Source organism: Lithobates pipiens, unplaced genomic scaffold (assembly GCF_037356315.1).
Source record: "Lithobates pipiens isolate NorthernLeopardFrog02 unplaced genomic scaffold, aLitPip1_a1.2 Scaffold_3, whole genome shotgun sequence".
In the NCBI taxonomy this organism is placed as follows: domain Eukaryota; kingdom Metazoa; phylum Chordata; class Amphibia; order Anura; family Ranidae; genus Lithobates; species Lithobates pipiens.
In genome coordinates, this window is record NW_027507790.1 from 141,198,305 (window position 1) to 141,223,361 (window position 25,057).

General features: G+C 44.3%; 1 protein-coding gene across 1 annotated transcript in view; it reads left to right on the forward strand.

Annotated features, from left to right (window-relative positions):
• The window catches only part of SLCO4C1 (solute carrier organic anion transporter family member 4C1), a 110,162-nt gene that overhangs the window by 33,817 nt on the left and 51,288 nt on the right, over window positions 1-25,057 (forward strand). The window contains exons 3-5 of the mRNA XM_077462334.1: window positions 3,910-4,104; window positions 4,487-4,583; window positions 7,563-7,684. Of these exons, the coding sequence (XP_077318460.1) occupies window positions 3,910-4,104; window positions 4,487-4,583; window positions 7,563-7,684 (414 nt within the window). The remainder of the gene's footprint in view (window positions 1-3,909; window positions 4,105-4,486; window positions 4,584-7,562; window positions 7,685-25,057) is intronic.

A 25,057-nucleotide genomic window follows, 5' to 3' on the forward strand; every position in this document is an offset into this window, starting at 1 on the left:
AGAGGTCAGTGGGTTGGCAGTTAGTTTGCATTTGTGGTGGTGGTGTGAATTGATGCACTACTGGAAGAACATCAGTCAAATATAGAAGATGCATAATTTATGGATACTAATATCTGCATTTTTTGTATGGATTTTTGGTTGTTATTGCTTTTTTTCATAATTATTTTAAATATGTACATATTTTATTCCTACGTTATATTAGTATTATGGTACTGGTGGAGCTAATGGCATAGATACACTTAGATTTACGTAAGACTGTCTTTAGTGTTTAAACATCCATTGGCTGTTTACTGTCCCTCAAGAAAACAGAGGTGTCAATATTTATCTTCAATACGATGCTGCTCTTTAAAATAATAAGCAAGGTCTGGATGCAAACCTTTCCATTAACATATGTACTGTATATGTATGTACAGGCTTTGTTTTCTCAATTCTATTACCTTTTTGGTTCCATTACATTTGTTTTTTAAAGTAATGACTCTTTGGACCCGCCTATTTATGATGGACAATCTAGCATGACATTGAACAGCTTTTTGTGCTTGGGAAAACCTACATTTTTTTTGCCAGGAATGTAACTGTCACATTGGTTGTGCTCTCAACCAAACTGTTAAACCATCCAATGGCTGGTGTCATAACTGATCACATGTGACACAACATGGCAGTTGAAGATTATACAGAGGTCAAGATGGCAGCTTTTTTGGCTGAAAATGATAGGAGGGTTTACTTCCACTTTAAAAAAAAACTAGCCATGGCCTGAGTAGAAAAGCCTCTACCCTTTCAGCATAATGAAAAGAGGGAACCTCTATTTGAAAGCCATGGTCCCTCTGTAGATACCCAAAATACTTCCTCTCTATTTCAGACCTAGAATTCTCCAATCAGCAGGAAGCATGAACTTCCTTCCATAAACTGATTGCACATCTATAGGCCTGATTTATCTGTCGGTGTGCTGGAACTCTGCAGAGAGATTACTGCTTCCACATAGACAGCTCGGTTTTGCAGAGGACAGGCTCTTTTACTCAGGCAGTGGCTGCTTTCTAAAGAAAATAGACTGTAAGGCTTTGAACACCTCTTGTTTTGATGTAGTTTAAAATGCAATTATCTGATTTTAACTGAAAAATTGGCCATCCTGTGATGGATCTATAGAGCAAGGCTGTAAAGGTGTTTCATTTTTCCCTAGTTCCTGGCTTTCTTCACTCTCCCTGGTAATAAAATATTTTATGATGGTCTAGTACTCTTGGTAATAAGACCCACTTATCTACTTATTTGACAATAAAAGTCTCAGGCACAATCTTCAGGGAGTGCTTCTTTTCTCAGGAAGTTCAGAATGACGGGGACCAGTCATTTTAGTTAGTAGTTTTATTGCACATTTGTATAAAGATCAGAAAGGAGGTTGGAGAGAGCACAAGGTGCCTGTAGGTTGCTACATAAAACACAGTGCTTGAACTTCTGCATGTTTTTCTTGATTTTCTAAGTCTCTCTCCCACAGGGCTATACTGGCTGGACATTTAAAAGTGTGGCTTTTGGACAAATGAGATACTAGTGGTACCTCAGTTTAGGCATTTAAGATTTAAGGCAGGACAGCTTGGAAAACTTCCCATCCAGTCAGTGGCCACCTCCTTTGTGGGAGACAACTGTAGTTTGCTTCTTCTAGGCTTAAATAGAACTCCAAGGCAGCAGGTACCTTCAAAGGGTTTTCCCACAAAGGCAGAACCTTTCAGCATCCCGCAGGGCATACGCTCAGAAGGGAATACCATGTGCCAAGAAGTGCCTTAGATCAGTGTTTCTCAACTCCAGTCCTCAAGACGCCCTAACAGGTCATGTTTTCAGGATTTCCCTTTAGACAAATTGTCTGTGGTAATTACTAAGGCAGTGAAACTGATCAAATCACCTGTGCAAAGTAATGGAAAGCATGAAAACATGACCCGTTGGGGCACCTTGAGGACTGGAGTTGAGAAACACTGCCTTAGATATTTAATTTCTCTCCCAGTAAGTGCCAGGTGTCCCTACAAGCCTGCCTATGTATTAAAAATCCTTAACACAGAATGATATCGCTATCACACCCAGCTGAAGCTACTCATCCAAGTGGCTGAAATAAAGCACTCCATGCTTAGAGAACGACAACAGCCTAGCTACCTGAAGCTCACTGCAAATTCACAAAAATGCAAAAAGAGAATTTGGAAAATACTATGTTCCTTCAATATATGGCTTAGGCCGCGTACACACGGGCGGACTATCCGTCCAACTAAGTCCGTTAGACAATCCGACAGACAGTCCGTCCTACTTTTGAATGAACGGACTTGACCACACACGATGAACAGACAGTCCGCTGAAAGCTTGCGCGATGACGTGTACAGCACGTACGACGGAACTAGAAATACGACGTCCAATACACTGCAATGCAACCTTCGGCCGTGTAAATCCTTTCTGAGCATGCGCCATACTTAGTCCGTCCAACTTGCCTACTCACGAGCGGACTGTCCGCTGAAACCAAGTTTGGACGGACAATATTACGGAAATTCCGAAAGACTTAGTCCGCCAGACTGTCCGCTGAAAAAGTCCGCTGAAGCCCACACACGAGCGGACTGTCCGCTGAAACACGTTTCAGCAGACCAAGTCCGTCAGACAGTCCGCCCGTGTGTACGCGGCCTAAGTCTTTCCAAGCTGAGTATCGTATTCAGGCATCACTTGTGTTGATGTGTTGAGAATCAGACCAAGCAGGGGTTCTCTGAGCCTCAATATGTACATAATGCTATAGTAAAAACTCATTCATAGGAAACTTCAAACTTCATGCAAGTGTGATTTGGACATGTAATATAAAAAATATAGTGCCATTGGACGGTGTCAATGAAACTCATAGAGCGGACCGACACGCTGACATCACCAATCCTGCACGTGTCCTATAAGGACAGGTTTTGTATGTGTGCCGGCTGACACACTAAACCAAAGGAGCATGTAATCAGCGGATGCTGTAAGTGCAATATTTTTGATTTCAGTACATTTTAAAAGGATTTTACACCATGTGGAGGATTTTTTTTTTTTGGAGAAATTCTCACATGTAACACAGTGCCAAGTGGTGATCCTGTGCAGGAGAGTAACTGGATCTGGAGAAAGGCCTTGGCTGGGCTAAAGCCACAAGTACAAACGATCCCTTGTAATGAAGGGTCCACAGGAGCTGGTAAGCAAGTTTTTCAGCTGTTGGTGGAGGCACTGATGTTTAAAGAGGAAGTAAACCCTGATGAGTTTACTTCCTCTTTCATTCCCTGCAAAGGTAAAGCATAATGGACTACTATGCATCGCATAGTAGTCCATTATGTGTCACTTACCTGACACAGGAGCCAGCGAAGTCACCGCTGTCCCATCTTCTTGATGGGTCTCGCTGCTCCGGCGCTGTCATTCGTCGGAGCCGCGATGATGTCACTCCCGCTCATGCGCACGGGAGCCGTCACTCGCAGCATATTACCGTTAACTGAGGTGCGCATGCGCCTTAGACAGCGGTGCCTGTCTTTCGGCAAATATCTCCTAAACTGTGTAGGTTTAGGAGATATTTATTGGACCTACAGGTAAGCCTTAATCTAGGCTTACCTGTAGGTCAAAGTGGTTTGTAAGGGTTTACAACCACTTTAAGGTCACTACAAGGTGGTGGATGGTGGAGATCGACACCAGGAGTTTACAATATATTATCACAACACTTGTGCACTGTGTTAACATATATTTTTTATCAGAATTTATAATTGTTTAATTAGCGCGATCCTATATATTTTTATGTTATGTTTTGTGTACTGTGTATATGTCTCGCAAGGACGTTTTGCTGCTTACACTTTTTATTTATGAGCTCATTTATTAGCGCATTTGTTTTTCCAATTTTTATAAAAAATATAGTGCTATACATTAAGAAATAAATTTATTTTCCAGATTTCTGTGAAACATCTGGATTTAACAGCACTGGGGCAGAGTGTACTGGAAAAAAAGGTTCCTCCCTCTCAAACTACCTGTATGTCTTTATTCTTGGTCAGCTGCTAATGGGAGTAGGAGGAACCCCGTTATATACTCTGGGAACAGCTTTTTTTGATGACAGCCTTCCAACGCACAAATCTTCACTGTACATAGGTAATTAAACTTTTCTGATATATATCTTAAATATTGACACTGGAGATAAAGTGTTTGTCATTGATTAAGGATGTTCTTGGATTCGGTCTGAACCCTGAAGTTACAAAAGTGCAGGGATTCTTATGAGATAAATATAAATAAATAAATAATAATAAATAATAAATAAATGAGATAATATGGACATGTGCCTATATTAGTTCAATTATGTGTAAGCATACCTTTTCCTTTGTGTATGTCAGCTGCAGGGGAAGGTGGCGCTGGGGGAAATCTCAGTGCAGATATATACTTTCAACGTTTAAATAGCTTTAGTTAGATAAAAAAAGACATACTTACAAAATAATGTCAAATAAACCTAAATCTAATATTTGATCTTATTTTCCAGGAATTGCATATGGAATGTCTGTAGTGGGCCCTGCAGTTGGCTATTTAATTGGTTCACAGACGTTAAATATTTATATTGACTTTGAAAAAGAGAAAAGGCAAGTGCATTACTTTATCTAGTAAATATATCATACCATTTTAAAATAATTTTAAAATATATAAACCCTAATAAGTTTGTCTCTTATTTGATGCCTTTTGGTCTGTAAATATGCCTTGAAGCATTTTGTTATACCGTGTATTATGGGTGCTCAACCTATCGCCCTCCTAACCTAAAAGCAATGGAAGTATAGTCCTAGCTATTCTGCTGCCACTCAGTAAAAATTAAAAAAATGGTAAGTTAAAGAGATAAGTCCAGGAGGTGGCATGTACTTTGTTGGACTTAACTCCCTAGAAAGCTAGGACATTTTAGACAATGGCTGAATTCCTGTAGTTGCGCTTAAATTAAACATATATAAAGCTTGGTTCACACTATTAATCGCAGCATGTTCCTGTTCAATTCACATGCCATCCAGTGTGGTGCTATCTGAGCTCATTCATTTGGAATGGGCTCAAATTGCACTGCATCAGACTAAATGTAGTGCATGAATCCGGGAGTGCACAACTCATAAGTGGCGGTGCAGCCGAATGGTACAAGACCTGGGGCTTCCTTAAGTACCCTGTGGTGAAAAATAATGTGGCACACATGGTTCTTTTTGGCGAATGATGTGCAAGCACACCTCTGGCACATGTCTGTACCCCCCCCCCGCATACCTCTGTATCCTCCCAGCACTCCTCTGTACCCCTCCAGGACATGTCTGTACCCCCTCAGGACACCTGCTGCTAATGTACCCCTTTGCATACCTTTGTACATCAGCACACCTCTGCCAATAAATGCCTCCCAGCACATCCATGTATACCGCAGCAGACCAATGCCGACTATGAAACTAAATCCCCCCAGCAGACTGTTGTGCACACCTCTGCCATCAACGACCCTCCAGGCTGACTTCTGCTTTCCAAAGCCCCCCCAGCACACATCTGTATCCAATGCCCCCCACGACTCACATCTGCTATTACAGTATTAATGATCCCCAGCTCACCAATGCCTCTAATACCTTCCCCCCGCAAACCAATGCCCCCCCAGCACACCACTCCTCCAATGCTCCCCTTTGAAATGCTCTGCCTCCAATGCCCCCCTCAGCACACCAATGCCTCCAATGCCCCCTATGCACCAGTGCCACCAATGCCCCCAGCACACCACTGTCTCCAATGTCCCCCCCAGCACACAACTGCCCCCAATGTCCCCCTCAGCACACCAATGCCCTCTCCTCAGTACATCAATTCCTTTAATGTCCCCCAGCATATCACTTCCCCCAATGACCACCGAGCACACCAATGTTGTTAATGCTTCCCCCCCCAGCACATCAATGCCTCCAATAACCCCCCCAGCACCCCAATGCACCCTCAGCAAACCATTGCCATAATGCTCCCTTAGCACACCAGTACTTCCAATGTACCCCTCCCCCTCTGTACACGCTGTACGCTGTCTTCAGTGCCCACCAGCAAACCAATGCCTCCATTCCCCCCCCCCCCCTCAACACACCATTGCCTCCAGTGCCACCCCCAGCACACCAGTAACCCCCCTCAGCATGCCAGTGCCTCCAATATCTCCTCAGCACACCATTGCTTCCAAAGCCCCCCTCAGAATACAAATGCCCCTTAATACACCAATGCTTCCATTTCCCCCCTCCCACCACACCACTGCATACAAATGCCTCCAATGTCCTCCCATCGCATCACTTCCTCGAGCGCACACCCCCTTCTCTCAGCACAACTCTGCTGCTCAACACCTCATCCCCGATTGGTGCAGTTATCTTCTTTCTGATTCTCTGATGCTGGCAGATGGTAGGCATACATACTAAGGGTGGACATGGAGCCCATCCACAATGTGATGTGATAGCATTACAGAGGCACTTAACTTATTCTATTCAGAAGCCAGAGTGCCTGTCCGTGAGAGATGCTCTACCAACCCCCCCCCCCGTACAACATTACACACTAATGGAAAGGAGAGGTACTGCAACACAGTGTCAGCAGACTGTCAGTATCAGCAGCTTTGTGCTAGGCTTAGATGCCTCATACATAAAACCACTTAGAGAGCTTGTATTTCCAGCACACCTCGTAGGACAAAACTGAGATGGGAGTAAAAAATGGGACTGCCCTGCCAAATTTGGGACTCTTGGTTAGTATGCCCTACACAGCTTGTGATTAGATAATGAATGATCAACAGTTTGTTGATGAGGTCATATTCTTTGTTCAAGCAGTATTAAATCCAAGCTACATGCAAAATCCTCCTAAATTGGTTGAAAATCCAGCCCTTGGTGGCCAGGTAGGCACAACCTAACAAACCACCTAACCAACAAACTTTGACTGAAAAATTGAAGAAGGCAATTGAAAAAGCCGAGCAGCAATTGTATCCTGTTAGATTCAGTCACTGCTTGGATCCGCAAGGTAGCAATGGGGGGTTAGCCTGGATGTTGTGAGAACACTTGTATGAAAGGGTTAGTGTATAATATAATATGTGTTAAGGAGTTCCCATGCAGAATCACATACAAGAAGCTTATAACATCAAGGCAGCTGTGTGCTCAAACTAGGCTACATTGAGAAGACTTTCTAGTTTTCACATAGTTTCAAAGTTTTTGTTGCATGGATATGAGTTTTAGGTTCATTGCACTGGAGAGATTTCCACTTGTTTACTCTCACTGAGATACAAAGTGAAAAGAAGTATTATCAACAGGGACACAACCTGCAGTAGAAACCTGAAAGGCTTCACCCTTCCACAATCCATCCTAAACCTTTGATTGGGGTTCCACTTTTTTACAGAGGACAGACAGCAGGACCTTCTTGCCGGAAAACCCCAATTCAAAGATTTTGTTGGAGTAGAATAGGCCATGTTGACAAATGTCTGTTTTTATGTGTAGTAATTTAAGATTTGCAAGTTTTTGTTGTCCTTGATTATATAACAAAATTGAATGTAATACATTAATCTGGTTTATTTTGCCATAACTCATATTGACATATCATTTCTCTGATGTTCCCTAAAGTACTCCGCTTTCTCCAGATGACCCCCGTTGGCTTGGTGCGTGGTGGATTGCATTTGTAGTCGTAGGCCTAACAACATGGCTACTTATTATGCCTTTCTCCTGCTTTCCAAAACACTTACCAGGTGAGAATGATATGTTGAGTCAAGTGACTTACAAGTAGACTTTATCACTAACATCACAACAGAATATGGGTATAAAATAAAGATTTAAGCAAGGCTCACCAGCAGTGTTAATTTTGGCAGAAAATTTTGATTTGGTTTTAGTCTGGCATTTTAGTGCTATTTTAATCTGCAATTGTTTTAGTTTTAGTCGTATTTAGTTGACTAAATGTCCAGTAGATTTTAGTCGACTAAATGTACAGTCGATTTTAGTCAACTAAAACTAATTTTAGTCCAAAATCTAATTGGTGTAGGTAAATTGTAATGCATTATTTAAACATTTCTCTGCAATTTCCAAACTCATTATATGATCCTGCAGTGAAAAATCAAATATGTTATTATTTATGGCATTAGGGTTTGAACATGCACTACAGACACAGATTTAGTCGTTATATAATGGCTCTTTATTTAAGCAAAACCAAGTTTTGTTACAAGAATTTTGCTTTTTTGACAGAAGTGTAAGGTTAAAATAATTTAAAAAAAAAAACCTTAAAAGCTCTTTTCGTGATGTTGCCACCATGCAGTGCACGTTTACATGGGCTTTAACAGTTCAAGAAACTGAAAAGAACTTCTTTTCAGTTTTTTGAACTGTTAAAGTTCATGTAAAGGTGCACTGCATGGTAGCACTGGCATCATCTTGCAAAGAGTTTTTGGGGTTTTTAGAACACAGCAAAACATTTCTGAAGCACAGGCACTGTCCCTGGCAGTCTGGCACAACATAATAAACCAATACTTGAGGGTAATGGTTATTTCTACAATAAGATACAGTTTCCTATCAGTTTATTATTTCAACAGTTCTAATTATCAGTTATGTTCAAAGAAAAAGTGCACAGTCTACAATAATGCCATTAGTGTGTGGATTATAACAGTCACCGCTTTTTATTAGCTCCTCTTACTCTCTCTCTCTCTCGGCAAATCAATGACAATAGAGGTAAATATCACACTAAAAAGACTACTAGGGTCCGGACCCTGACATAAGGCTGCCCTTTTTTGACAGTTAGACTCGGGTCACACCTAAGACAGATCCGTCTCACAGCAGGGGTCCAATGCCTGCTGGTTCACCGTTTCAGGTCCGGATTTCAGCCCGCATTTCGGGCTGAATTCGCACTTGAAACTGACCAAAAGACGCACATCGTTTTTCTGAAAAATGCTCCGGACCTCCTATGGAGGTATCTGAGCCGGTAAAAATCTCCTGCTATTGTGAAATGGATGTTGGGAATCCCGCATCCAATTCACAATGGTGTAAACCCAGCCTAACTGATCTACTTTTCTTTTTTGTGTGATATTTACAGGCATACCCCACTTTTAAGTACACAATGGAGTTTATTTACTAAAGCTGGAAAGTGCAAAATCCTTCTCACTTCTGCATAGAAACCAATGAGCTTCTAACCCCAGATTGTTCAATTAAAGCGGAGGTCCACCCTAAAATGGACCTCCGCTCATCGGAATCCCCCCCCCCCTCCGGCGTCACAATTGGCACCTTTCAGGGGGGAGGGGGGTGCAGTTACCTGGATAATCCAGGTAACTGCACCCACTTCCGGGATAGCTGTAGATTACGCCCCTTTCCGCAACTGCCCGCCCCTTTGCGCAAGTGCCCCGCTGCCTGCTGGGAAACACACAGTTCCCAAAGGCAGCGGGGACCGTCCGGATTGCGCCGCGCAGTAGGGAACCGGGAAATGAAGCCGAAAGGCTCCATTTCCTGATTCCCATACCCAAGATGGCGGCAGCAACACCCGAGTGTCGATCTAGAGATCGGCTTCGGGTGCCGACATCGCGGGCGCGCTGGACAGGTAAGTGTCACCATTTTAAAAGTCAGCAGCTGCAGTATTTGTAGCTGCTGACTTAAAAAAAAAAAAAAAAAAACGCGGAGTCCCGGCGGACTCCCGCTTTAAGCTTTGGTAATAAAACCTGGAAGCTGATTGCTTTCTATGCAGAAGGGAGCCTGATTTTGCACTTTCCAGGTTTAGTAAATAAACCCCATTGTGTACTTAACCACTTGCTTACTGGGCACTTAAACACCCTTCCTGCCCAGACCAATTTTCAGCTTTCGGTGCTCTCACACTTTGAATGACAATTACTCAGTAATGCAACACTGTATCCAAATGAACCCATTTTTTGTCCTTTTTTTTCCCACAAATAGAGCTTTCTTTTGGTGGTATTTGATCACCTCTGGGGTTCTTACTTTTTGCGCTATAAATGAAAAAAGACCGAAAATTTTGAAAAAAAAACGCATATTTCTTTGTTTCTGTGACAGAATTATGCAAATTATAAATTTTCTTCATAAATTTTGGCCACAATTTATACTGCTACATATCTTTGGTAAAAATAACCCAAATTAGTGGATATTATTTGGTCTTTGTGAAAGTTAGAGAGTCTACAAGCTGTGGTGCGAATCGCACGAAATTGATCACATCTGATGTACTGGTGGCCTATCTCGCTTCTTGTGACCCGAACAAGTCAGGAAAGTGCAAATACCCCCCAAATGACCCCTTTTTGGAAAGTAGACATTCCAAGGTATTTAGTAAGAGGCATGGTGAGCTTTTTGATGTTGTTATTTTTTTCCCACAATTCTTTGCAAAATTAAGATTTTTCATTTTTTTTATTTTTCTCCACAAAATTGTCATTGTAATAGGTTATTTCTCTCACATGGCATGTGTATACCACAAATGACACCCCCCCAAAAAATTCTGCTACTCCTCCTGAGTATTACAATACCACATGTGTGGGACTTTTTCACAGCCTGGCCACATAGAGAGGCCCGACCTGCAGGGAGCGCCATCATGTGTTCTAGGAACATAAATTACACATCTAACTTGTTGACTACTTATTACACTTTTGAAGCACCAGGACAATGACACATGACACTGATGACAGATGGCACTGATACGTGGCAATGATGACACTTATACGTGGAACTGATGACACGTGGCACTGATGACAGATGGCACTAATATGTGGCACTGATGACAGATGGCACTAATATGTGGCACTGATGACACCATGCACTTATACGTAGCATTGATGACACGTGGCACTAATATGTGGCACTGAAGACACGTGGCACTAATACGTGGCACTGATGACAGATGGCACTAATACATGCCACCAATGACAGATGGCAGTAATACGTGGCACCGATGACGCGTGACACTGATGACAGATGGCACTGATAAGTGGCATTGATGACATGTGACACTGACAACAGATGGCACGTGACACTGGTGACACTGGTGGCACTGATGACAAATGGCACTGATACGTGGCACTGATGACAGATGGCACTAATATGTGGCACTGATGACAGATGGCACTATGTGGCACTGATGACACGTGGCACTGATGACAGATGGCACTTATACGTGGCATTGATGACAGATGGCACTGGGGACAAATGGCACTGACAACAGGTGGCACTGGGGGCAGGTGGCACTGGGGGCAGGTAGCACTGGGGGCAGGTAGCACTGGGGTGGATGGCACTGGGGTGGATGGCACTGGGGCAGGATGGCACTGGGGTGGATGACATTGGGGCAGGATGGCACTGGGGCAGGATGGCACTGGGGGAGGATGGCACTTTTTTTTACTTTTTTTTTTTTTTTTTTTACACTGACGGCCGCTGCAGCCGTTCATCTCTCCCCTCTCACACTCTGTCTGTGTGAGGAGGGAGAGCGGCACTGAGAGATAATGTCATATGTTTACATATGAGATCATCTCCCATTGGACACGCCGATCGCGCTGTAAACGGCCGCTGTGATTGGCCGTTTACAGCGATCTGTGTTTGCCTGTCCCCGGGGGACACGGCAAACACAGAACTTCCCCGATGCATGCCCGCGGTGGCGCGCATTGCGGAAGTAAACATTAGGATGTCCAGGGACGGCCACCCGGACGAAAGCGCCTGCTCTACGGCCGTCATTCGGCTATAGGGCGGGCGTGAGGAGGTTAAAAGTGGGGTATGCCTGTACCTCTATTGTCAAATTTTGCCAATGCTAAGAGAGAGAGAAGTTGATAAAAAGTGGTGGTTGTTGAAGTGCCACATACTAATGGCATTTGTATTCCTATGAATTTAAATTGACAATTAAAACTGTTGTTGAAAATGCTGATTCTACCTACTGCAATAAGCACAGCCCACAAGTATTAGGTATGCTTCTTATGTTAGAAATAGAAATACCTGGAGAATAAAACACTTCTATTTGTTCTTCGATTCATTTTAGGGAAAACACTTTGTGCCAACAAGACCCTTGCTCTATTCCACCGTCCTCTAGAAAGGTCACCTGTGACACTGAATACCCTCTCTGTGTGGATTTGGATTTGCAGATTTTCTTACGGCATACTCCGCTGCCTTTTTTTTAAGCAGTTCCTGAATATTCTCATCCGCCACATCAACAAGGGTTTTACAGACAGTAGGGTTGACAAAAAAAGCAGCTACTGCAAGTGGCAAGAACACATCAATTGGATCTAAGAATGAAGCAACGTTGGTTTACATTATCTTTTATCTCCTGTGCAATTGTCGCAAGGTCTTGATAGCTAGTGTTCTGTTTAAAGTCCTCAAGGTGGCTGAGTAGATCAAAGAGGGCAGGCATATGGTGTCACTCTGGAGGGTTTTAGTTCCACAAAAGGCAGCAGCAGTAGGTCATACAATATGAGCTTTTGCCATTCACTGTAATGCTGCACAGTGCTCTGGACAATGGTCTGAGGAGGCCTGTAATGCTGCACAGTGCTCTGGTTGGTGGTCTGAGGAGGTCTGTAATGCTGCAGAGTGCTCTGGACGGTGGTCTGAGGAGGCCTGTAATGCTGCACAGTGCTATGGACGGTGGTCTGAGGAGACCTGTAATGCTGCACAGTGCTATGGAAGGTGGTCAGAGGTGGCCTGTAATGCTGCACAGTGGTCTGAGGAGGCCTGTAATGTTGCACTGTGCTTTGTATGGTGGTCTGAAGAGGCCTGTAATTCTGGAGAATGCTCTGGGCGGTGGTCTGAGGAAGCCTGTAATGCTGCACAGTGCTCTGTATGGTGGTCTGAGGAGGCCTGTAATGCTGCATCATGCTTAGGATGGTGGTCTGAGGAATCCTGTAATGCTACACAGTGGTCTGAGGAGGCCTGTAATGCTCCACAGTGCTCTGGACAGGGGTCTGAGGAGGCCTGTAATGCTGCACAGTACTCTGAATGCCAGTGGTCAGAGGAAGCCTGTAATGCTGCAAACAGTGCTGGATGGGGGTCTCAGGTCTGACTTGGATAGCCTGTAATACAAAGTTCTCTGGATGCCAGTGGTCAGAGGAGGCCTGTTGTAATTCTGCACAGTGCTGACGGGTGGTCTCAGGTCTAAGGGTGGCCTGTAATACACAGTGCCCTTGATGTCACTGCAAGTGGTCAGAGGAGGCCTGTAATGCTGCACAGTGCCGGATGGTGGTCTGAGGGATGGCCTGTAATGCACAGTGCTCTGGATGCCACTGACAGTGGTCAGAGGAGGCCTGTGTAATACACACACAGTGCTCTGGATGGCCGGTGGTCTGAGGGAGACCTCAGGCCTGCTGTAATTGTAATGTACTACACACTCATAGTCTGCTCTGCTCCCTGCTCTGGACCGGGGTGCCTTGCGGTCATCTCGTGAGTCAGGCCTGGCTGTAATGCACAGTGCTTCTCTGGTCTTTGGCAGTCGACATGGTGCACACAATCACTTCAACTCACTTGCTTGCTGGGAGCTGAAGCAGGCGGAGCTCTGTGAAAACTGGAAGTTAGTTCACGAGGGTAAACGTCCCTGCCTTACATTTTCGTCACACTTACGATTTGATTTTCATTATATTTTTTGTCAGTGGATGAAAATGTGCTGTACTTTTCATTTTTATCACTGTAAAAATGCCACTGACGAAAACTTTGATGAAAATGTTTTCGTTGACTAAATTAACACTGCTCACCAGATGCAGTGGGATTGCAGTGGGATTGCATTGGGAGGCCATTCCAGCGCAGTCCCACTGCAGGACAAGACAAGATGCCGTGTTTCTCTCTTTGCCCGGTTGACAACACTGCCTTGCGGAGGTCGGTGTTGCCAACCCCCTGAAGTGAAATTTACTGACAGGAAGTCAAAATTTACAAACGGCATCAATTTTTTACTGGCAAAAATTCTGAAATTTGCTTACAGAGCCACATTTCTTTACTGACACTGCAAAAAAATTACATAAAAGGGCCATTTTCAGTGCAAAACAGCACAAATATCAATAGTTAAACTATAAACATGTAACTAGTGTTATTATCAAGGTGTTTAAGTTAAAACAACAGTCAAAAAACATATTTCTCCATTTACATGAAGGCCTGGTTAATAAAATTCTGGCCAGCACAGAGATCCCTCATACATCAATCTGCAGGAGTCCCCCTTAAAGTGCAAGAGAACTCTGATGTAAAAGGGAAGGCTGCAGATCATGATCTAAGGGGGAACTCTGATGTAAAGGGGAAGGCTGCAGATCATGATCTAAGTCAGAACTCTTATGTAAGGGGGGGGGGCTCTGGTGACCAGAGATCACCTTTATATCAGAGTCCACTGCATTCCCCCTTACATCAGAGCTCCCACTTACATCCCATTCCACTGAGTCTGCCCATTGTGCTTTAAGGAGGAATCCTGCAGACGCTGATGTAAAAGGCAATGCTGGGAACTCCGATGTGAGGGGGGGGGCGGACTCTGGTGACCAGAAACCACCTTCCGTAGAGTGAATACACTAAGGCAAGGGGGAGGGTTACTGATAAAAGGGGGCCCTTATATCAGTGCCCCCTTACATTATTGTATTTACTCCCACCATACACTGGCCTCGAGGCGCTGTCACTGACCTCCTCTCAGGTGTACCATGCATGACTTGGTCACACAGTCCTCCAGGCTCCAACCTGCCGGTTCTGGTTTTATCCTTTAGTCTCCTCCCCACAGTCCACACATGTCTAAGTCCTCCCATGACCACCATCCCAGCGGCACTCTCACTCTTGACTCCTCTCCAGGCTCCCCCTCAGAGACTGCAGATATGATACAAGGCAAGATATGGTTAGAGGCTACGGACAGGATACAAGGAGATATTGAGAGATTGTAGACATGATACAAGTAATGGTTCAAGGCTGTAGACAAGATACAGGAGATTCTCAGAGACTGCGGGCACAGTACAGGAGATGTCAGAGGCTGCGGGCACGGTACAGGAGATGTTCAGCAGATGCTATGGGCATGGTACAGGAGATGTCAGAGGCTGCGGGCATAGTACAGGAGATGTCAGAGGCTGCGGGCATGGTAGAGGAGATATCAGAGGCTGTGGGCATGGTACAGGAGATGGTCAGAGGCTGCAGGCATGGTACAGGAGATGGTAAGAGGCTGTGGGCATGGTACAGGAGATGGTCAGAGGCTGCGGGTATGGTACAGGAGATGGTCAGAGACTACGGGCATGGTACAGGAGATGTCAGAGGCTACTAGCACAGTACAGGAGATGGTCAGCAGAGGCTGTGGGCATAGTACAGGAGATGGTCAGCAGAGGCTGCGGGCATGGTACAGGAGATGGTCAGCAGAGGCTGCGGGCATGGTACAAGAGATGTCAGAGGCTGTGGGCATGGTACAGGAGATGGCCAGCAGAGGCTTCGAGCATGGTACAGGAGATGGTCAGCAGATGCTGTAAGCATGGTACAGGAGATGGTCAGCAGAGGCTGTGGGCACAGTACAGGAGATGTCAGAGGCTGGGAGCATGGTACAGGAGATGTCAGACTCAAACACTCACCATCAACAGGGGAGGGCTACCTTCAGCTTCTCTGTTCTGTCCGCTCAGCTCCTAGGTGGTGTGACAGGAATGCACCACCGCCATGATCATCTCTGGCTTGACTTCAGTTGGCACGCTGCAACAGCTTCTGCCAGACTCGCCCTGGGCCCTGCACACCGCCACTGCCCTGGGCCCTGCCTGCTGCTGCCAGGGGAATACAGGATCTGATTGGCTTAGCTCGAGCATCTTCGGGAACTGCTCATGCGCAGTTCCGAGCCAAGCCAGTCCCAGTCATTTTTACTGGCACTTTTGTCTAGCTACGAAAATACGGACGGTTGGCAACACTGGCGGAGGTATGTGGGTGGTGTGCTTTGAAAAAAAAGTACTGCATGCATTTTCCACAGCAGTGCCTCGCACTGCTTCGCATGCATTTTCCACAGCAGTGCCTTGCACTGCCTCGCACTGCTTGGCCGGCAATTGCAGCGGCTGATGTAAACAAGGTTTTAAACAAGTAACATAAATACAGATCTAAGCACATGATGCCTCATACATTTACATACTTCCCAACGTTTTGAAATGATAAAGAGCGACATGTAGGCAAAGAACACACCCCTGCCATGGGCCTGGTTACATGGACCACAAATATCTAATGGGCACAAAATGACTGGCTTAAACCACACAAGTGCTTTTTTGACCTCTATTTTTTATTTATTTTTATAATGCAGTAATATAGAGGTTGGACAAAAAGTTTGGCGCAGCATAACACTTTTGGTAGTAAAATAGTACATTTTGTAAAGAGATAAGCGACAACTGAGTGACAGAGGGATTTGGTCCCAATAGAGGGACAGCTGGGAGCTATGGTTTATTTCATAAAAATACACATGGGCAGGGCCAGACTTTCCATAGGGCTTGACGGGGCTCAAGCCCATGGGCCCCGTCCAATAGGGGGCCCCGCGGGCCCGCCTGTTTCCCGGTGTCCTTATCTTCTTTACACTAGGCGTCTGCGCTATAGCAGGCTACAGCGTGGACGCCAACTGCTGGGAGGATGTCCCTGGATATCCTCTTGTTTACTTCCCCAATGCATGCCGCGGCACGCCTTGGGGAAGTTCTGTGTTGGCAGTGTCCCTTGGACACAGCCATCGCAGATCATGCTAAATGGCCAATCACAGCAACCATTTAGCTCTGATCTGAGTGTCCAATGAGAGATGATCTCATGAGATCATCTCTCATCGCCAGCTCTCCCCCTCACACAGAGACAGTCTGTGAGGAGGGAGAACGACGTGCAGCTTGTGAGTAAAAAAAAAAGTGGAAAATAAAGTGCTGTCAGTGCCATGATAATCTGTCCCCAGTGCCATCTGTCCCCAGTGCCAACTGTCCTTAGTGCCCCCTGTCCCCAGTGCCATGTAAAAGTGCCATCTGTAATCAGTGCCACTGCCACGTATAAATAGCATCTGTCACCAGTGTCACATGTCATCAGTTCCCCCTGTCCCCAGTGCCACCTGGACCTAGTGCCACCTGTCCCCAGTGCCATCTGTCCCTAGTGCCACCTGTCCCCAGTGCCACGTATAAGTGCCATCTGTCATCAGTGCCACTGCCATGTATAAGTACCATCTGTCATCAGTGTCACGTGTCATCAGTGCCACCTATTGGTGCCATCTGTCATCAGTGTCACCTGTCATCAGTGCCACTTATCAGTGCCATCTGTCATCAGTGTCACGTGTCATCAGTGCCACGTATCAGTGCCATCTGTCATCAATGCCACCTGTCAGTGTCACGTGCCATCTATTATCAGTGTCACGTGACCTCAGTGTCACGTATTAGTGCCATCTGTCATCAGTGCCACGTATTAGTGCCATCTGTCAGCAGCGCCACATATTAGTGCCATCTGTCATCAGTGTCACATGTCATCAGTGCCGCATATTAGTGCCATCTGTTATCAGTGTCATGTGTCATCAGTGCCACATATTAGTGTCATCTGTCATCAGTGTCACGTGTCATCAGTGCCACGTATTAGTACCATCTGTGATCAGTGCCACATCAGTGTCATCAGTGCCACGTATCAGTGCCATCTGTCATCAGTGCCACGTCAGTGTCACGTGTCATTGTCCTGGTGCTCCAGGGCCTTCAAAATTGTAATAGGTAGTCAAGAAGTTAGATGTGTAATTTATGCTCCTAGAACACGTGATGGCACTCCCTGCCTGTTGGGCCTCTCTAAGTGGCCAGGCTGTGGAAAAGTCACACACATGTGGTATGCTAATACTCAGGAGGAGTAGAATGTGTTTTGGGGTGCCATTTGTGGTATACACATGCCATGTGAGAGAAATAACCTATTACAATGACAATTTTGTGAAAAAAAAAATCTTCATTTCTAATTTGTGTGCATAGTTAACATTTTTCACTACAACACTTACTTACGTACTACACACACACACACAATTTAACTTGCAATTTGTTCAATGAGTTATTTTGTTCTATTATTGCAATTGATTTGTTATGATTGCAACCTTACAAGGTAGTTGTTTGTTTTTCAATATGTTTTCCAGGTAAGTGTTTTATGTTCTCATTCTGACCAAGACATTTGTGCATTGCAATAAACACATGATTACTTTGAACTTTTTTAATCATTATTTATTTATTGTAAAAAAAGCTTTTCAAGCTTCAATCAGTGATCATATAAATAGATTATTACATTTTTTAGCATTTAACACTGTCTACAGTACCAGTCACCTTTTAAAAGTAGCTTGGGACTTCAAATAATGATTGGATTGATTATATTGTTATGGCACCAGATGGCGACAAATTAATATAGAAGGTAGGGCCTGAAAGTGACTCAAGCCCAGTGGCCCCCAGCACCCTAAGTCCTGCCCTGCACATGGGGTGAAAGTGACTAGAGCTAATGAAGCTAGAAAATCTGTTCTGATTTTTAATGGATCTATTACATCACATTATACTATCCATTTTCATTGGTGCTAGTGCTATGAAGAATTTTATGGCTGTAACTTCTATCATAACGTAAGGTGACACTCTTGAGAAAAACCTGTGCATTGTTACATGATAAATACTGAAAGTAGTCTGAGATTTCAACTATGCACTGTAAAATGAAAGTTAAGGTCTAAGTATGCAAAGTATTCCTGTGTATAGATGAACCAGAATGCTTATATTTCATGCCAGAAGCGTTTCTTTGAATCCTTTTGTGCGTCTAAAAAAAGAGCTACTGAAAATAGAGACTTTGTTAGATTATCAAGACCATAGGCTCAGTCCGCAAAGCTTTAACAAAATGATAAGGATACATGAGAATAATGACTTTTTTTTTTAGCCACATGACTGTAATTTTGAAATCTCATTGGGCTCATTTTAAAATAACTGCTGTTTTTGTAAACTGATTCTTTTGTAAGATAACATAGACCAACCTTTTTCAACCAGGGTGCCCAGGCACCCAGGGCCGCCTTGAGGTTTCCCGAGGTGCCTCTTCTCAAAATGCCTAAAAATTGCCCAAAAATGTATACAAGCCAGCAGGTGGATCAAGCCTACCTTTTAGTTACACAAAGCCACAGGTTTTTTTTGTTCACCATTTCAACCTTCCAGCCATTGGCATCCTAACAACTAGTGATGTCATCAGTGTTGATAAGAAGGGTGGTGATCGCCTACATAGCATCCTTGTTTGACCCTCCCCTGCCCCTCTCTAGCAAAACTGGGGTCACATTAGCTGAGTGATGGAGAGAAACACTGCAGTGCTAGTCAGTACTAGTTTGCAAAAGTGTATTTGCTTTGTAAGAATAAACCACTTCTGATGTTGGGTTTGCTACATCTGTTGATGCTGCTGCATTATGTAAAACTATTAGAATCGTTTTTTACATTGTAGAATGCAGTGCCTTGAGACTATTCATAATTGTAAAGGGTGTGCAGAGACTGTCCATAATTTTAAAAGGTGCATTGAGATTTTCAATAATTTTAAAGGGTACCTGGAGATTGTCCATAATTTTAAAGGGTGTCTTGACTGAAAAAAAGGTTGAGAAACACTAGACCATGTTAAATTGTCATCATCTAAGCACTTCTTAGCCGTTCCTCTTCCCTGTGGCCTATCACTCATGTTATCGCTCCCTGCTGGCCAATAAAGACGAGCAGAGTAATTTTGTGAAAATTTATTTGCAAATGACTGCTGAAACCTCTCAGTTTTACTTAATTAGCTGCATACTGTAACTCGGATAACATATAGTCTTCCCTAGAAGTATATAGATCCTGATAGTAGGACTTAAACAACCCAGCCCTATGAGGTATATATTTATCTAGCAGCCAGAATTAACTCAAGTTCATCCAGCTTGCATTGTAAAAAAATAGATTTGCCATTTACGTCTACCATAGTCCTACTGCATGAGAACAATATGCCAGTGTAAACTAAAACAGAGACCCCCTTGAATGGGAGGTAAAAAACGAAAGGTATGCTTCTTGAACAAAAACACGTTTCAAAAATCTAGTCACATTGCATGTGGCGTGTGTCTGTCACCTGCAGGCAGACGATGGCAGGGCGGAAAGAGGAAATATAATCAAAGTCAGATTGTCTTTTTAAAGCATTATTCATTTCCCTGACATTCCAATTCTAATTGATTGATTTACCATAAGTACAAAAGTAAAATTAAACTACTAGACAGCCAACATGCACTAAGTACAATAATAAAAAGCACATAAGTATAAAACATTATAAATACTCCAAGAGGAAAAAACAAAACACACCCACCCTCCCCCTTCCCTGCAAAAAAAAAAAAAAAAACATTTCCACACAGGAGAAAGCCACAGAAAAGAGGAAAAAAAAACATCTAGTGGCTATCGCCTCCAACAACCTGGCTTATACCTAATTGTGCACCGTTGTCCCCACAGCCAGCTTTGTGTGAATTTCCTAATAGAATAGGCCCATCGCCCCAAGGTCTAATTTTTAAGCCAGTCCTGTGCATCCTGGGGTGTTTCAAATACTTGTTCTTTGCCTTCATGGACCACCCGCAAGCGAGCAGGATAGAGCATAGAATATTCTAACCCTTAGAGTAACAGATGTTTCTTAACTTCTTGGAAGTTTGACCTTAGTTTCTGAGCCTCTTATGAAAAGTCAGGGAAGAACATAATTTTAGATCCATTATATCTAATATAATTAATTACTTGTGCTCTTCGCAAAATATTCCCCTTGTCTCGATAATTTAAGAGGCGTATTAGAAAGGGCTGTGGTGTATTTCCTGGTTTCTGAAGCCGGTTAGGGACCCGATGAACCTGTACTACTATAAGTAATGAAGAAAGATAGTCCTTGCAAGGATTTCAATGAGCCACTGTTCAGTAAATTTAATTGGGTCATTACCCTTGGCCTTCTCTGGTATACCCAGTACCCGAACATTATTACAACCTAAATGGTTCTCCATGTCTTCAACTTTAGAAATAGTAGTAGTATTAAGCTTGCGTGTAGCAGACTTCATCTCTGTTACCAATAGAGGAAAGGTATTCTCTATGCCACTAACCCGGCTTTCTAATGATTAAGTACGTTTCTTTACATTTTGAAGACTGTTGTAATGCTGCACAGTGCTGATGGGTGGTCTCAGGTCTGAGGGTGGCCTGTAATACACAGTGCAATGGATGCCACTGACAGTGGTCAGAGGAGGCCTGTGTAATACACACACAGTGCTCTGGATGGCCGGTGGTCTGAGGGAGACCTCAGGCCTGCTGTAATTGTAATGTACTACACACTCACAGTCTGCTCTGCTCCCTGCTCTGGACCGGGGTGCCTTGCGGTCATCTCATAAGTCAGGCCTGGCTGTAATGCACAGTGCTTCTCTGATCTCTGACAATCGACATGGTGCACACAATCACTTCAACTCACTTGCTTGCTGGGAGCTAAAGCAGGCGGAGCTCTGTGAAAACCGGAAGTTAGTTCACGAGGGTAAACGTCCCTGCCTTACATTTTCGTCACACTTACGATTCAATTTTCATTATATTTTTTGTCAGTGGACGAAAATGTGCTGTACTTTTCATTTTCATCACTGTAAAAATGCCACTGATGAAAATGTTTTTGTTGACTAAATTAACACTGCTCACCAGATGCAGTGGGATTGCATTGGGAGGCCATTCCAGCGCAGTCCCACTGCAGGACAAGACAAGATGCCGTGTTCCTCTCTTTGCCCGGTTGAAACCACTGCCTTGTGGAGGTCGGTGTTGCCAACCCCCTGAAGTGAAATATACTGATAGGAAGTCAAAATTTACAAACGGCATACATTTTTTACTGGCAAAAATTATGAAATTTGCTAGCAGAGCCACATTTTTTTACCGACACTGCAGAAAATTACATAAAAGGGCCATTTTCAGTGCAAAACAGCACAAATATCAATATTTAAACTATAAACATGTAACTAGTGTTATTATCAAGGTGTGTAAGTTAAAACAACAGTCAAAAAACATATTTCTCCATTTACATGAAGGCCTGGTTAATATAATCTGGCCAGCACAGAGATCACTCATACATCAATATGCAGGATTCCCCCTTAAAGTGCAAGAGAACTCTGATGTAAAAGGGAAGGCTGCAGATCATGATCCAAGGGGGAACTCTGATGTAAAGGGGAAGGCTGCAGAGCATGATCTAAGTCAGCACTCTTATGTAAAGGGGGGGGGCTCTGGTGACCAGAGATCACCTTTATATCAGAGTCCACTGCATTCCCCCTTACATCAGAGCTCCCACTTACATCCAATTCCACTGAGTCTGCCCATTGTGCTTTAAGGAGGAATCCTGCAGACGCTGATGTAAAAGGCAATGCTGGGAACTCTGATGTGAGGGGGGGGGCGGACTCTGGTGACCAGAAACCACCTTCCGTAGAGTGAATACACTAAGGCAAGGGGGAGGGTTACTGATAAAAGGGGGCCCTTATATCAGTGCCCCCTTACATTATTGTATTTACTCCCACCATACACTGGCCTCGAGGCGCTGTCACTGACCTCCTCTCAGGTGTACCATGCATGGCTCGGTCGCACAGTCCTCCAGGCTCCAACCTGCTGGCTCTGGTTTTATCCTTTAGTCTCCTCCCCACAGTCCACACATGTCTAACTCCTCCCATGACCACCATCCCAGCGGCACGCTCACTCTTGACTCCTCTCCAGGCTCCCCCTCAGAGACTGCAGATATGATACAAGACAAGAGATGGTTAGAGGCTGCGGACAGGATACAAGGAGATATTGAGAGATTGCAGACATGATACAAGTAATGGTTCAAGGCTGTAGACAAGATAGAGGAGATTGTCAGAGACTGCGGGCACAGTGCAGGAGATGTTAGAGGCTGCGGGCATGGTTTAGGAGATGTTCAGCAGATGCTGTGGGCATGGTACAGGAGATGTCAGAGGCTGCGGGCATAGTACAGGAGATGTCAGAGGCTGTGGGCATGGTACAGGAGATATCAAAGGCTGTGGGCATGGTACAGGAGATGGTCAGGGGCTGTGGGCATGGTACAGGAGATGGTCAGAGGCTGCGGACATGGTACAGGAGATGGTCAGAGGCTACAGGCATGGTACAGGAGATGTCAGAGGCTACTGGCACAGTACAGGAGATGGTCAGCAGAGGCTGTGGGCATAGTACAGGAGATGGTCAGCAGAGGCTGCGGGCATGGTACAGGAGATGGTCAGCAGAGGCTGCGGGCATGGTACAAGAGATGTCAGAGGCTGTGGGCATGGTACAGGAGATGGCCAGCAGAGGCTTCGAGCACGGTACAGGAGATGGTCAGCAGAGGCTGTAAGCATGGTACAGGAGATGGTCAGCAGAGGCTGTGGGCACAGTACAGGAGATGTCAGAGGCTGGGAGCATGGTACAGGAGATGTCAGACTCAAACACTCACCGTCAACAGGGGAGGGCTACCTTCAGCTTCTCTGTTCTGTCCGTTCAGCTCCTGGGTGGTGTGACAGGAATGCACCACCACCATGATCATCCCTGGCTTGACTTCAGTTGGCACGCTGCAACAGCTTCTGCCAGACTCGCCCTGGGCCCTGCACATTGCCACTGCCCTGGACCCTGCCTGCTGCTGCCAGGGGAATACAGGATCTGATCGGCTCAGCTCGGGCATCTCCGGGAACTGCGCATGTGCAGTTCCGAGCCAAGCCAGTCCCAGTCATTTTTACTGGCACTTTTGTCTAGCTACGAATTTACGGGCAGGAGAAAAGTGCCCTGCTTTTAGGGGCTGCCCGGAAAAATACGGACGGTTGGCAACATTTGTTGTGTTGTATCAAAGAATAAACAGACCTCCTCAACTGTATTCTCCCCTTCAATTGTTTTTTGAGTACAGTTTGAGAGACAGTTTGAACAGTAGATGTATTTTCATTCATATTGAAGAAGAAGATGAAGACAATTCATTATCACAGGGGTTTAAAGTCAGCTGGGCATCCATTTTTATCAGCTGTGGGCAGGGTCCCACATTCCTCTAAAAGTCCAAATATACACCACAGGAAGCACAGCAGCACACCAAATTTTTGTGACTTACCCTCCCACGTTGCTCTCTCCTATCTGCATGCACCTAATAGGGCTGGGTGTATGCTTGCTCTCTATAGTGGACGCCGAAGGGGGGAAGGGGGGACACTCACACCTCACTGGCCCCTTACACCTTCAGATTACTCTACATTACAAAGAAGTGTTGTATAATATGAATTACTTTGATGTGGTTATCTAAGAAAGTAACTGCCATATGGTTATACACTCTTAGAATTTTGTTAGAAATGTTTTAATTTAAGAACATTTGTTAAATGTTCTTATTGTTATTGTAGTCAAAACAGCTTTCATTTTTCTACCACAGTAAAGAGAAAATTTGAAGGTGCAGGATAGAATAATTTTCTAAAACAAATTAATTTCTTACAGGGTATATGGCTTTTGTTTGGGAAATTACATTCATTATTCTTAAAATTGAATGTTAAAAGCAAACAAAAGTTTAAAGTCCTTCCAAACAACTTTCATCCCGTCATCAAATGTGCATAGAATTTTTGCACTATTATACTAGTTTATATTCAGCTTTACTGTCGGACAATGACTCGACAGAATGGAAACCCTTTGGGAGATTCTTGATTAAAAGGAATCTGACAATACAGATATACAGTATGACAATAAAATTATAGCAGTCACCCTCATTCTTTCTGAAATCATTGCTGAGTAACAAAGCTAAAATAATTTGGACTGCATTGGCTACATACCTGTTCCAGGGCAGTGACTCACTAGGTAGTGAATTGAGAACTATTATGAAAGTCCAGGAACCAGCACTTTCAATAACAGCAGATGGCTCCTTTAATTAAAGACTCAGTCCATCCAATAGTGATTTCAGGTATTAGTGGAACATAAGTTACTCCCTGTCTTATATTATTTCTTTTGGGAACTCAACGGGCAAGATTTCCCTACAATAGTTCCTGGCTTGGGTAGGATACATTAAAATATATCAGAGAAAGTAATGATAACTGCAGATCTCAAATAACCTCACCATCAAAGTTTCTGAGAGCTCTGATTCATTGTTCCATACTGTACAATATGGCGCCTCTCTTTTGGGCTGGCAGACATATGTGAATGCAGTGGGGAATTCTGGGAGCCATGGCGTCACTCATAGGCTCCCATATACAAGCCAGACACTACTTGCAC